Below are 14739 nucleotides of genomic sequence, written 5' to 3' on the forward strand. Positions count from 1 at the left end.
AAATAACTAAAGGATTGTATTAGTTTTTATCTGACAGCTCTATGGAGACTGTGTAGAAGTGTTTGTGTGGAATGGGGTGGTAAGGACTCAAGGCACAAAGCATTCAACAAGGGACAGGGTAAGTGAGCATTTATCACTTCACACTTCATTTTTTTTAGTGCAGGTTTTTGCCTTCAGGGCTAATTTCCTCTAGAAGCAGTTTGATCTAGACATAACTGGAATTCTTGCAATATATCATAAAAAGTACAAGATGAAAAGCTTAAAAGATATACCAGATGAGTTCTTTGATCCTCTTAGTGATGATATTGAAGTCTGTGTCTCAGCTACACTGTAACACAGAAAATAAGAGTGGAAAGATTAGACTTTGCTCATTTTCAGACAAGACAATGGTATAAGTAGTACTCCAGAACACAGGACTCTGCACTATGCAGAAAAAAAGCCTAAAACAGGTAAGCTCAAATATATAGTTTCCATGCAGTAGGGCCATGTTCCAATTATCAGAGAAACTGGGAGAGAACAATACACATTTGTTTGGAGGATCAAAGAAGCAAATTTAATTTATGACACATAGAGGAAGACATTCTCTCTCATTTCATTTCTGAATTAAATTAAAATTTACTGATGTTGTAAAACTTTCTGAATAGGAAAAATATATATTTATATTGTTTAATGCTTTTGAGCACTAATCTCACCTTTTTTTCACATCATCCCTATAGTTTGTGCCAATCTCGCTGGTAGAGCTCACTTCATCATAACCTGAGCAAGATGCCTCTAGGACTGCTTGGTCCACAGAGCTGCGTGACTCCCTCTTTGATGGGCTGTCTGGTTTCTCATCTCCTGATTCTGATGAACCAATGTCAACCACCTCACATTGTGGCGTTGCAATTTCCACTAGTTCCAGAGAAGCATCACTATCGTTCTCATCTCTGTTTCTTGTTGCTTGAGTAGTAGCTCCATTCTCTTGCTTTGGAGGAGTGGATGTAGTGACTTTTTCTCCTTTAGAAACCTTTCCACTCTTGAGTTTCCGGATGGGCTTAGGGTCATTTACATCCTGTTCTGTGTCACTGTTCTCTGGCACATGAGTTGCCCGCAGAGTTTTCTTTTTCCTTAACTTTCTTCTCCTCCTGTTCCCTTTTTCTGCGGGGACTAGAGTGTTTGCTGTCTGTTGTTCAGACACATCTGCTGACAGTTTGGGGGTTTTATCCACGGGCATTTCTGGAAGGACTGAACGATCTGGAAGCGAGGTGCTACACTGATCCAGTAAAAAGCTTTCAGTCACTTTATCACTTGCTTCTCTCTTGCTGAAATCAGACAACGAATGAGAAGGATTTTCAGAAATTCCATCTTTTCCCCTGTCCTCAGCAGGCTTCTGAACATTTTGATTAGTTTGTTGGAAACAAGCTGCCAGTTCTGACAGGGATATGGTTGCAGAGATAACTGGATACACAAAATTGTTCTGGCTGATCTCTTCTGAAGAAAAGAGACTAGTGTTATATTTGATCTCCACAGCAATAAATATTTATTCAAAGTTTGCTTTCCGTGCAATTTTCTGTTCATACTTAAATGTGCACGTAAAGCACATACTCCTATGTGTTTGAAGGATAGGTAAACAAGCAGATCTGCTATTTCAATTAGCTATCCATCCTTTAAAAAAATATAGCTAGGAAATAACGTGTTTACCTGTGTACACAGAATCAAAGGAATGGGGCAAATCATTTAAGTCACTGGCTGACTGAATGCTTTTAGATTTCTGAGAAAAAGACAATTTGTGTGTATTTAACAATTAAAAAATGGAGTCCATCTGGATATGTTGTAAGGACGGTCCCACCTTCTAAGAGTATTAAGTTGCAAAAGGACTACACAAGCCTACGGGAGTTTATTCCTGCACAACAGGCTGTAGGTTTGACACAAAACTTGTATTCTTCTGGGGAAAAAAAAAAAAAAAAAAAAAAAAAAAAATCCCACATTTTCTTATCACTATTTTTAAAGCAAATAAAAGCCACACATACCTTCCTTCTGCTCCACAACTTCTGTTCGTGAAACACATAGAGAGTTCTCGAGTACACAATTCGTATTTTCTTCTGAGCCTTTTGGAGACACAGGTTCTCGTTTAACTTGTACTGAGGAGTCTGCAGGAGTAGTCAGTGTGAGGCTAGAGGATGACTGGAATGGTGTTGGTGTGTTGATACGAACAGAAGCTCCCAGTGGAGGTACAGGAGACAAAGTGTCCAAAAGGGGCAAGAAGGAGCCCGCAGGAATCAAATCAGCTGCCACCTGAGATTTGCTATTTCTTCTCTCACTTGAGACACTGCTGGAAAGTTGCTCTGGCAATTCAGAAGGTTCATATGTTTCTAATGGCAAAAGAGGTGAAGAAAAAAAAAAAGAACAAAAACACATTCATAACTTACAGATTCTTGCAATAAAAGTCAGTGGTTCCAAGAGCTGTTTTTTTCTGGCAAACAGATAAGGAAGAGAAAAAATTGCAAGACAACCACTATACAACATTACCAAAGACAACAGATCATACCTGAACAATAAAGACTGAAATATGGAAAGCCCTCCATTTTGTTCCACATTTTAAATTAATCAACTCTAGTTACATGCAATTTTTACTAGACACCAAGTTCAAAGAACATGCAAGTTAGCATTCCACTGCTGTAGTTTGTTAGTATGTCCTACCTTGTAGCCCTTGCAAGATCCGGATTCTCTGGCTTCTCAGTGTGCTCATTTCCATTGTTATCTGCAAAAAAAAAGTAGTGATTTAAATCAATTCTACTTAAGGCAGCTTCTCAGGCTGCTAACTTCTAGGTCAGACAATCTCAAAAGCCTACTGTTACCTGTTGCTTTAATACGAGGAACCGTTGAACCTCAACATATGCAGCCTGCAGGGCAGCCCTAGCCTGCAAGAGACTGCTGTCCACGCTACTCAGGGACTTGCTTAATTCTTCTTCCCTCAGTGAAATAGCCAACAACTGGTCTACCTGAGAACGTTCTGAAAAACAAAAAAAAAACAAAAACAAACAAACAAACAAAAAAACATATAACTTAGCAATTAATTGTATATGGCAATACATTGAAATAAATTCCACATGATCACTAAATACTATCACCTCTGAATGTGAAAACATAGATTAAGTCAAGCATTGATAGTTGCAGAAGAGGCTGAAGAGTACACACAGGAACATTCATGTATTACATGGAAGAAGAGTAAAATCAAGAATTTCTCTTTATGGAATCTCAGCTTTGACCCTATTAACTTTTTTTTAATTGCAGTTTTGCCAGCATTGACTTAATTTGTTGAACAAAAGAAGTCACCCTCTTCCACAAAGATCTTTTGTTGAAGTATAAATACATATAAAGTACAAGTACGCAATTTTCATTAATGTAATCAAAAAGGCAGAGACTAACTTAAACTAAACGTGAATTAAGTTATTCAGTTAATTCAGAGGCCATGAAAAGACATATGAAGACAAAAGGAAACAAATGCTAAAACCACGTACTATCCAAGATAACATTTGGGCAGTGAGACTTGCATTTGCAATCTCACAACAGTTTCCAAGCTCTGTACTCAATAATAAGATCCTCCTTTTTCAAAGATTTTACTACAGAGATGTTTCAAGCCAATTAAGTTTCAGTCTCTGCACTGCTCAACTTCATTTAGGTTATAGTTTCTTTTAGAAGATTTACACAATGATACAGTGATAGAGAAGTCTCTCTTTCTCATTACTTTGCTCTTTGTCAAATGCATTATTAGAGTAGTAGTCATTGAAGATACAGGCTGATAAAAAATACCTTTTCACGTAGGGAAAGACTAGCTCCTACAAGATCCATATTAACTGCCCTGCATTCTGAACAACTCAACAGAAATTAAGAAAATTAAAAATAAAAATAAAAAGAGAGAGAAATGGAACATTTGAAAGTTGTGTTCGTAGCTTAGTTATGAAAACTAAGCTTCTGGTCCTAAAGCTCCTAGACGGTGATGTAATGATTTAGCTCCCAAAGAAACTATTCTTCCTAAAAGACAGATAATTAGTTTTGCTATGTGGTGATATAGACAGGTTAGATTTCTTTGAAAAAGGCCTGTCTAATGCCAAGATCAGAGCTGCTTTCTTTATTGAGGAGAAGGAAGGAAAGAATGAGGCATTCCATATTAATTTCAATTACATTCAGGGCAGGAATAGTCTAAACTGAACACAGCCCAGGTGACTCAGTGGCTCCTGTACAAGTTTTCTGGTAAGAACATCCAGAAGAAGAACACAAAAGCTGAACTACTGAACTAAAATGGAGTGATGGGTGTTCTTTTCCCTTTACAACTTCCGTCAGGAGTGGCAGCAAGATGCTTTCCCCTGAGCGGGGGAAAACACAGGTCCCATCTGTGCAACTGTGAACATGAACTGCAAGCAGGAAGGAAGCAAAAAGTCTCTTAGAAACAACCTCTGACATTAACATGGGACTCTTTAGAGAAGAATGTGTTATGATGACAGTAGAAGGCAACACTAGGGACAACTTCATGAAGTCAGGGCTCATCCTGAATGCCTCTAAACAAGCATACTTTTGAGCAAGCCACCAACAGGTATTAAGAGATACAAAAGGCTTGTTAGGCAATGGGAGAAATTGGGAAGAATCCAGAAATGTCAACCCCTGTTCCTCTACATCTTGTACTGTAAAATGGAAAAATTTGAACATTATTTAGAGAGGAATGTACCAGTGGGTTCTTCCACTGCTTTGAATTTCAGTAGCTCTCTGGAAGTCAGGACTCCCACAGCACGATAGAGAGAGAAGGGACTCCACTGTACCTGGTTGCTCTGGCTCTAATCTTACAGGTCTTGCAGGCCTGATAGGAGTACACCCTATAACCTTCAGTAAGAGCCAAGAAGCACCAAAGTAACATTAAGGAACTGCCATTTTAGCCAAGTCAGAATACTACTAGGTATTTGTAACCTCTATCCTAGACAAATATATGCATGACAGTCACTCACCTTTTTTACCTTTGATTTTTCTTCTTTTATTATTTCTTTCTAGACTGGGGATTTCAGGAGAAGATCCCTCCTACAAAGAAAAAAACACAAAACAAACAAAAAACACCTTTATTAAAAGCAGTTGCAATGGCAATTTTGCCTAAATCAAGAAATCAAACAATCACATTCTCAAGAAGCATCACTTGTACCCACAGGGAAGAAAATATACAACTCTGTACATTCTCACATAATTTGTCCTTCCCTCTCCTCTTAGAAGTAGGGAGGGTAACAAAGTGGGTGCCAATATTTTCATGTCAACTAGGATGAAATATTAAATAAGCAGGCAGCCTTCTACATGATCAGATGTTCAATAATAGACGTGGTTGCAATTTTCTGCTTCACAGATTAATTGATAGTGTAAAGAATGAAATCACCAAGGAATTAAAATTCTTACTTTCTGCATATAACAAAACCAGTCTGATTATTTTGATTGGAGACAATGAAACAAATTCAGATGGAGAAAGTTGTGACTTAGATCTTTAATATTTTTTACCTCATTTAAAGTACATAATTTTTAAATATTTTAACAAATTTTGTTTACTAGCATAGTGTAGCAATTACCAAATCAGAATTAGAGAGCATTTGCTGTTCCTGCTAATTAAAAAGATTAAGCAAAAGTCCTGCACTAAAAAGAACACTGAAATGAAAAAGATTCTTAAAAACTAAGTCAAATAAGCTAATTAGTTTGAGCTTATCAATCTACTAGACAATCAAATGAAGAAAAAGCCATCCTTACAGATATCATTTCAAGGTGGTCATAACACCTGTCATGGAAATAACATATTCCAGCATACCAAAGTTGCACAAAAATTGTACACTTACTCCTGTTGCTCTTCGCTTCTTTCCAATTCCTTGGCTGTCATTCTGCTCAGTACCAGATGTGCAACTACTGTCTGTAGCTGCATCTATGTTATTAGACACTGCAAGAAGTACATCATTTGAGATCAGAGTATTCTCTTCTGAGATTTCCAGTACATTTTGCTTTTCAAGAAGAGGTGTTCTCTTATCAGGGGTCTCCTGCTGTTGTTTTATGAGGCCTGCAACTTCACAGGTCGCCTGTAGGCTGTGTCTCCTTCCAGTAGTCTCAGTTCTTTCCGACATAAATGGTGACAAAGGAAGAGAAGAGGTCTCCCGTTTCAAGTCAGCCTCAATGTCAGCTCTTGCCTCATATGCAGATGTTATGCAATGTGAGTGGCTGGCTGCAATTATTTGCCTTCCCTTGCTTTCTCTTGTTTTGGCTTCTTCACTGAAGAAACTATAAGTGGAAGGGTTTCTGTCTGCAATGACACTGCTTTCAGAAAAGCTACGTTTTCTGGCTGATCCAGGCACTGCTAAGGAAATCCCTTCCCACTGGAATCCTTCCAAAGTAGACAGATCAGGTTCTTCAGTGAGTTCTAGACCCTCTTGATCATTTTGAACAAGAGGCACCATTTCTATACCAAACCTTTAACAAGAAAAAAAGAAAAATAATTGCACATGTAAGAAACCAGCTGAAAAAAGACTTCCCCTTCCCCAGTTGCACATTATTGTTTTATGAGATTACACTGGTATTCTGCACCACTATCTTATGTGGCAATGTAATTGCTTTTGTGTATCACAAAATCATATTTTGTTGCTAAGAACTGACAGCATGATCTACAAGTCAGAAAAAAAAAAAACAAACAAAAAAACATTAGCTTTTAAGGACTCTAAAAATGTAGATAGCATGCAGAAGGTCTGTTCATTCTGTTTTTACATTCTTCCACTTACTAGAACTTGAAATGCAAATGTGTTGCTAGTGTCCATAGTCAGATGTTAAGCAATGATTATGAACTGACCAGAACCTCTTCTGAGCAGCAAACTACTGTTGCTCATTTGTGAATAGGCTTCCGCAGCTGCAATCACAAAAATGCCAAGTATTTGCACATGCAAAAGACAGCTGTATTAGAACGCTTCATTCTGAAGTCCTAGATTCTGGCATTCTCTTAAGACCTGGGGAAAAACAACCCTCTCCCCTAAACAAACACAGACATGGTTAGACTTGAAAGCTACCAACCTTGGTAAACCTTTGCCAAGCTCCTGTTTCTTCTTGGTTACTTGCTGGATGACTTGATCCCAGTTGACATTTCGCCGGGAAGCACTAAGAATTTGCCTGAGGGTGGGTTTAAGCCCCGACTCTTTCTCAGTCTCGCTTCTCCGATGGCCACTCACATTCCGAATGCGTCGTGCGTTATTCAGATTGGGCTCTGGAAGATGTACTCCCACTTTGCTCTTCAGACTAATATGTCGTGTTAGATCTCTTTGCAGAGAGGCAGGGAGGCCAAGTTTGCTTAAATCAGGAAGGAGGAGGCCTACTGATTGGCTTCCTCCTTTCTGCAGATCTTGATCTGAAGGATTTTCAAAACCTTCCATTTCAAAGTGAGCATGTGACTTGACACGCTCTTCATCCCCTTCTTCCTGGGAGGAAGTTTTCAAACCTACATGCAAGTTGTCCTGATTGCTTGATGGAGAAACTGTCGATTCCATCTGCAATGCAGAATCTTTTAGATCAGCAGAAGCAATACTTAGAGCAGATGGCTTTTCATCAACTTCCTTTTCAGAGGCAGCAGGTTTACCTTCTGCAGTGTCACAGGGTAAACAAGAACTAACAGAACGACTCAGCTTTTCAGCTCTTGTTCCTGACTTCTCGCTTCCTGTTAATTCATCATCACTCACATCTTCTAGGGAATCTAGTCTGAACTTGTTATTTGGTGATACTTTCTCAGTTTCTTCCATATTCTGATCACTTGTATTCTTACAAGAGCTTACAGGAGCATTTTGCAATGAGTGGTTGGATTGAACATCTTTGGATTTTTGTTCTGCCTCACTCAAGTTATTAGCAGGCTCCCCAAGATCACTGTCTTTGTTGCCTCGTGAGTTAACTGCACATGCACCACGCAGCTTTGATGAGTAAGAGGGGGAGTTGTTGGTTTCCAAGTTCAGTGCATTCAAATGGTTCTGCTCTTCACTAGCAGTTGAGGATAACAGCAGCCTGACATTTTTTAAGAGATTTTTTGCGTCTTGCTTTTGGGAAGACAACTTCATGTCTGTGATATTCAGAAGAGGAGATTTCAGCAATGGCATCCTACTACTTCTGCCATCATCTTTGTCAGGTTTTTCATCACTGGAACAGTCCTTCGCTACCTTGCAAGAATCAAGGTAATCTGAGGTTACATTAGAACGGGAAGATGCTTCCCATTTTTTAAGTTTTGGGAGGCTCACACTGGCTTCACAAGTTTTTCCCTTACTTGATGTTTCAGTAAAAGGTATAAACACAGAATCCATTTTATCTGGAGTTTTAGAAACATTCTCTTCAGACCATGGTTGCTGCTCTGCAGCTTTCTGGGATGGGTAGGGAGTCCAGCGATGTATTTTGTCTCTGGAAGGACTCCCACTTTTTCCATTGTTTCTTGAAATTTTGTTTTCTGGTTGCTTGGAAGTACCAAAATCCAACGCTCCCTCACTTGGAAGTTTATCACTAGTAAAATCAAGTGAGTCAGTCCTATTACTTCGATCTCTGTATGGCAGAACATCAATAACGTCTTTCTCCTGCCACTGCCATGTATACCTTTCCATATTATATTTAACTGGCTCTAATGAATATGCATCTCCAGAGCTTCCAAAATTCCAGCTATTTGCACCATGAGGATTGGACTTCCAGTTTCCTCCATAACTCTTGGAATTCCAGCTAGAAAAATTCCCTTCTGAGTGCCAAGTAGAATTTCTCCCCCTGCCACTGTGATGCCAATTTAATGTTGCTCCTCCTCGCCCACTTGGATGCCAAACACCTCCAGAATTCCCATAGTTATGCCGATTTGAAGGGCTTCCTGAAACATTTTGGTGCCACCCAGAGCGCCCCCTTGGACCACCTGGATGCCTGTTCATATTAAGGTTCCTCTGAGAGTGTGAAAATTTTCCTTGTCTAGGACTAATGTAATCATCCTTTTCCCATTTCCAGTCTCTTTGTGATGCATTATGATGATGCCACGAAGACTGATCATAAGCTTCTCTTTCTTTGTATGCAGCTCTTTCTTCTCGCCTTCTCTGTGATCTCCTATCATCACATTCTAATTCTTGGTTTGCACAGCATGCTTCAGCTTGCCTACAAAACAATTCAGACAAAAACTGATGCTATAAATAAATAGATAAATTCCGATGCTATCCCAACTAAAATCCAACGCTACACAAGCCCCATCCATTTAACTTGCACCAAAAAGATAATGCTTTATATAAGAAGAAACGGCAACCACTTACTTAGTTGCTTTACTGTTCAGGGTTCTGTAGTATTTGACTATCAAGACTAGTGTTGTACCTTTACTTAAACCTGGTATTTCAAAATTGCTCTTAGAAGAATGAGTGATTTGATGCAGGGACAGTTCATTAGACTAGTTCTTCAATATTTCTGTTTAAGTCAGAAGAGAATATTCCTTTCAAGTTACAAGGTATTGGAATAAGAGAACAAATGAAAAGAAAGCTTCCTTCTATTGTATAATCTTTGCAATTTGAGTTATCTTGATAGAAAGAAGAAAAAATTAGTCAGATTTCCTTTTCCTGAAGACTACTCTGTTGGTACTAGACAGCATAGCTAGAGTGAATGGATACAAAACAGAGGGAAAGCTAGGCTGAGAAAAGCAGTTATTCTACTTATAAGATAAAACAACTGAGATCATGTGTCAGTTTATTAAGCTTAGGTAAAAACATATTTGGAGCATCTACAGAAGTTGTGCCTCGGATACAAAAAATATTTTGTCTTGTTTTAACTAACAGACAAACAGTCCACAGCATGCAATGACAAATCTGTAAGAGCCTCCCAGAAGCACTATCTACTGCCCTTTGGATAATACTTACACTTGGCAGTCTGTCATGAACACGTGGTAAATTATCACATGTACATTTAAAGATAAATGCTACCTTCATGCTAACAGCAATTCCCAGGATCAGCACTCTAAATATTCTAAGCATTTATTCTATCAAATGAGGAATTTTTAATAAAAGCATTTCAAAAGCTGATTACAGAAACAGTGCTCTAACTCCCTTGTTAAGCAAGCCAGAAAGCTTTCACACCACTCTGCCTGCTAATGGGAACAGATTTACTGGTATCAGTAAACCAAAAATTTATATTGTATCCACTTCTAGGATTACAACATATTCCAGTTTTGTTAAAAGACGCACAAATAATTACTGTCTAATGGAAAATGGGCTACTGCACGAGATAAAGCAAGCTTTAAGACACTAATTCAAAGAAATGATCCATCAGTGAGTGATACCTTTGGTTTTAGGAGCTGACTCAACTAGATTATGATCTAATGGAAACAATTTCGCTATATTAGTGAATTTAGCCATGTACTTTTTTTTCCCAAACCTGCATCCAACAGAGATTTTATAAGATTTTAATTGCCTCAAAATACCACTGCACTGACAAGCATTACTCTTTTTACTACGGAACTAAGAAAAATGATGTTGTTACTACCTACACCCACTGATATGAAAACATGACCACCATGCAGCAACCAGGGTACCCCAGTATATGACAGGGTGGCTTCAAAACTAAACAATCTCCTTAGCCTTGTGCATTCTGAGACACTAATTGAAATTTCCAGTCATAACCAAGTAAGATCTTCTTTCAAAAATCATGTGGCTCTTTAATACCATCGTCATGCTGTCAATCTATTGAAGCAATATATTCCCAGTTGGAACATCACACTAGCAATTCACACTTGGAGAGTCACATGCAAGACAAAAAGCAGTACTTGTTACTCTCTGCAGCTTCCTATTACCCAGTCAGCTATTAGAATTATCTTTAGCTGATAGTAAGCAGGAAGGTAAAACATGAAAAAAATTTCATTCAAGGATTATGGGATTTCAGTGTGACACTAACAGAACAATTCTCTTAAAAAAATAGACAAATAGAAAATACACAAATAAAAAATAGAAAAATAGACAAAAAAAAAAAAAAAAAGAGGTTTATAACAGAGCATGTCCAGCAACAGTTTTGAAAAGGCCAGGTTCCTACAGAACCATGCTCCTAACCCCTGGACAACAATACCAGCACTGTTACATTTATTGAATCCTTCAGTTAAAATGCATATCAAATATTAAAATAACAGCATTAGACCTCTCAAAGCACAAGATTCCACATTAGGGAATTGTTTACAGCAAAACTGTGTTTTGTTTTAAATCTATAATGGAGAAGAGCTGTACTTCCTATAAATAGTGGATCAATAGAACATTTAGCAGAATCACATTTACATACTGAAATTATAATCTCCACACAGTTCTCCTGGATTGTTCTCATAACAAGTATACTGGCTGCATGCAGTTTACATTTCATGAGCATCTAGTCCTTTGGAGCATATCACAACTATACCAAATGCACTTCTATAATGCTGCACCAAAAAGAAGAAATAAAAACTCACCGGTTCCGTTCCTTCCTTTGCTTGATTAGTTGAATGAGTTCTTTGTCAAGGTATTCTTCTTCTGCCTCCTCTTTCTCTTCCGCTTTATCATGGGCATCAACATTGTCTTTGTGCAGCTGGCTGGAGATGTGCTTGGCATATGCTGACAAGCCCACCACTGTCACCCTGCACACCTGGCACTCATGGTTGCTGTCCCTAGGAAGAGAGGCAGAGGGTGGACTTTCAATTCTGCCAACAGGCATGGTAGATTATTTCTGGTCTTACTTTGTTTCCTCTGAATGTGCCGGTCTTTAGCCAAGAGTTTGCGTTCAAGGCAACTAGATTTTGCTCAGTATATTTAAGTTACTTGAATTCTTTGGATTTTTCATTTAAGGTCTACTTTTTTGATGGTAAGTTTTTAATAGATTTTTTTCCAACAATCAAGAGGTAGAAGACTTGGTAATAAAGCTGCGTTAACTGGTAGGAGGAATTCTTCTTGAATTGTTGTACTCAAAATCTTTTCAGAGGAAACAGAGTGAGCGAGGAGGCAGAATGGAAGGCTTACAGAGCTAGCAGGAGCTGCTCTGAAGCCCGTCCATAGTGCCAGCTGCACTGGGGAAGCCTGGTGACAGCTTCTACATTTAATCTTTGCCTTGAGCCTTCCCCCAGTGAAATTTAGAAAAGGGAGGAGGCATTACATGGATACAGCCAATCCTAACAGAGCACAGCCTAAACTGGGACAGCTGAGACTGCTGCCTGGAATCTAAAGCCTCCACAGCACAGCAAGTGATGGGAGGGTATCTTCAGTTCACTGTACTTTATTTGGTTCAAATGTGCATGAGGTCTGCTTTCCACTTTAGAGGACATATCTTAAAAAATACAGTAATTATTTCAGCTGGAGGAAGTTGACAGCTGTGTCAGACAAATGGCTTCACTCATGTTTCAGTGAATACTGAACTAAGGTTACAACTTTTTTTTTTTTTTTTTAATAAAGAAATTCAGATTTCTAAAAATACCTTATTCTCCTGACAATCCAATTGATACTCCAGTTAAGGAAATAGTTTTTTAATAATAAACCTAAACAAGGAAAGTATGTTTACTGGTTTAAAAAAAAAAAAAAAAAAAAAGCATAGTCCACTGCAGACAATCCAGTGGAACCAAGTCAACTCACTGCCAGCCTCCACAATGCTTTCTACAACTCTGTCTTTTAATTCATAAAAGCAGATCTACCTAACCCCAAGGCACATTCAAGATTGAAGTCTTGTAGCTGTAGTGTTGTAGTACCAACACACAGTTCATGACTGGGGTCAAGAAACTGGGATCCATAAATGAAAAAGTCAAGCATGAATCCACAATTTTTAGAAAAAAATGTATAAGTAAAATGAGAAAAAGATTAGAAGACGCACCTACACTCTAAATATTAGGCCAACATCCTTACTGGAGTGCTTAATGGAATATCTGCCGCTAAATATGAAATGCAATGTTTTATTTTTGCTACAGTTATGTTTTTCCTCCTAACATGTAGGAGATATTTAACCAATTAAGTCATTCAGGCACAATCAGAGAGGAGGTTGTTTTTAATTTAATCTTTAATTTAAATTAAACACCTAATTCATAAAAATTACACTTTTACAATTCATTCTTTGCATGTTGCTGCCTGATTCCGGATGAAACATTTAGGTAAATTTCAGTTACAAGTCAGTAGCTTACAGATTTACTGTGTGATGTGTGGAGAGGTGTACTTCATTTTGTACTTCACACTCACCAAGAGCAGTCAAAGCCTAGATTCTGTATATCATCATTCAGGCTGCCTCATTAACCCAATGAAGATAACCATATGCAATTAAATGGATTTTACTAATGCATTGGAAGAATGCTCTTCACAGTCATAAGTGACCCAGCTATGCATTGCTATTAAGTTTTGGTTTTAACTTTGATCAGCACAGAAGGCAAATTGCACCTCCTAACTGGTTTCTTGCTGAAAAAAGCGTTCTGTTTCTGTAACGTCCCACAAGGACACTTCAACAAGAAACATACCTCGGGGATACTCCAAATCCTTCCTAAGGCCCACCTATCAATTCTTTCATAAAACTTCCATCATTCTCACTTACAGACTGACTAAATATGTGCAATGCTTCTACTGTATTTGGACAAAGCCAATGAGTTTTTAACTGGCTTAAAAGACAAAGAACTTGTTTTTCTCTCTAACTTGTGGGACTTGTTACTAAGCTGTGGTTTTGGACCACTCGATAGTCTGGAAAGAAAAGACTCAAGGGGGGGAGGGGTAAGTATTACAACTCCCTAATCAAAAAACAAAACAAAACCCCATACCCATACTTTTTTCCCTCCATGCACAACCACTTCAAGTAAAGAAGAATTGTCTGAGAGCTTGGATGGTTACACTAATGGGAAATACGATTTCTTTGACTTTTTTCCTTCCCCCATTCCCACTAATAGCAGCCATAATTGGGTGCATTCCTACCACACACACTAATCTTGTCTATGGATTTCCCAACCCTGAAGGTCAGAGCTTCATCCCCTCTGAAACACCACAGTCATAGCTGTTCAAAAAGAAGGCCAGAAGCAGATTGAAATAAACAAGAAAAAAGTATTTTCAGTATGACAACATCCCAGAGCTTTATTTTTCTGCATGCATACATCAGATGGTAGACTCAATGCCCTTCATACAGAAGCGTTATTTCATTTCTTTTATATATATATATATATATATATTTAAAAAGCTTACTAAAGCTTTGTATTTGACATCCAGTTCTCATTACATATCACAGGGAAGAAGACCTCAAGAAGAGGAAAAGTTTCAGAAAATTGTTCTAGCCTTGAGATTACCAAGTTAGCTTTAGAAGGAGGAAAGCAAGAACCAATAAATGCACCTCCTTTACCTCTTCCCTACAGGAAATCTAAAAAAAGTGACCTCTAGCTGGATGCTAAATTTGATGGTAGTAAGATGCTGATATAATACGCTTGGATGGTATTATCTTCTGTCACACAATGCAACTACCCTTATGAGGTTGTTGTGTTCCAAGTAGAAAATGTAAAACACAAGTATCTTGCTTTAAAAGGCTGTAGAACTCCTAAAAAACCTCTATCAAACTGAAATGGGAAGGAGACAGGCACAGGACAAGAGAGCAAGGATGTTACTGCACAGTAAAAAATGAAGTCCATAAATCCTTTTTGAGAACAAATTTCTTCTATGCATTCCTGTAAAGGAAAGGATGTAGACAGTTACCTTAACATTAAATTTCTATTATGAAAATGTAATTCTGATGAAGCGAGTTTAATTTTATTTC

At 38.2% G+C, this 14739-nt stretch overlaps 1 protein-coding gene across 2 annotated transcripts in view; it reads right to left on the reverse strand.

Moving 5' to 3' along the window:
- ZNF106 (zinc finger protein 106) overlaps positions 1-14739 on the reverse strand; it is a 39647-nt gene that overhangs the window by 13238 nt on the left and 11670 nt on the right. Inside the window, exons 4-12 of one of the 2 annotated variants that reach the window (XM_068683966.1) lie at positions 11453-11647; positions 7054-9138; positions 5841-6462; positions 4980-5049; positions 2838-2992; positions 2680-2740; positions 2010-2351; positions 693-1467; positions 273-328 (exon numbers count right to left, since the gene is read on the reverse strand). In XM_068683966.1, coding sequence (XP_068540067.1) covers positions 273-328; positions 693-1467; positions 2010-2351; positions 2680-2740; positions 2838-2992; positions 4980-5049; positions 5841-6462; positions 7054-9138; positions 11453-11647 — 4361 coding nt within the window. Of the gene's footprint in view, positions 1-272; positions 329-692; positions 1471-2009; positions 2352-2679; positions 2741-2837; positions 2993-4979; positions 5050-5840; positions 6463-7053; positions 9139-11452; positions 11648-14739 lie in introns of both variants that reach the window. The other variant, XM_068683965.1, reaches the window with a different exon arrangement.

This window comes from Anas acuta, chromosome 5 (genome assembly GCF_963932015.1).
Source record: "Anas acuta chromosome 5, bAnaAcu1.1, whole genome shotgun sequence".
NCBI lineage: Eukaryota > Metazoa > Chordata > Aves > Anseriformes > Anatidae > Anas > Anas acuta.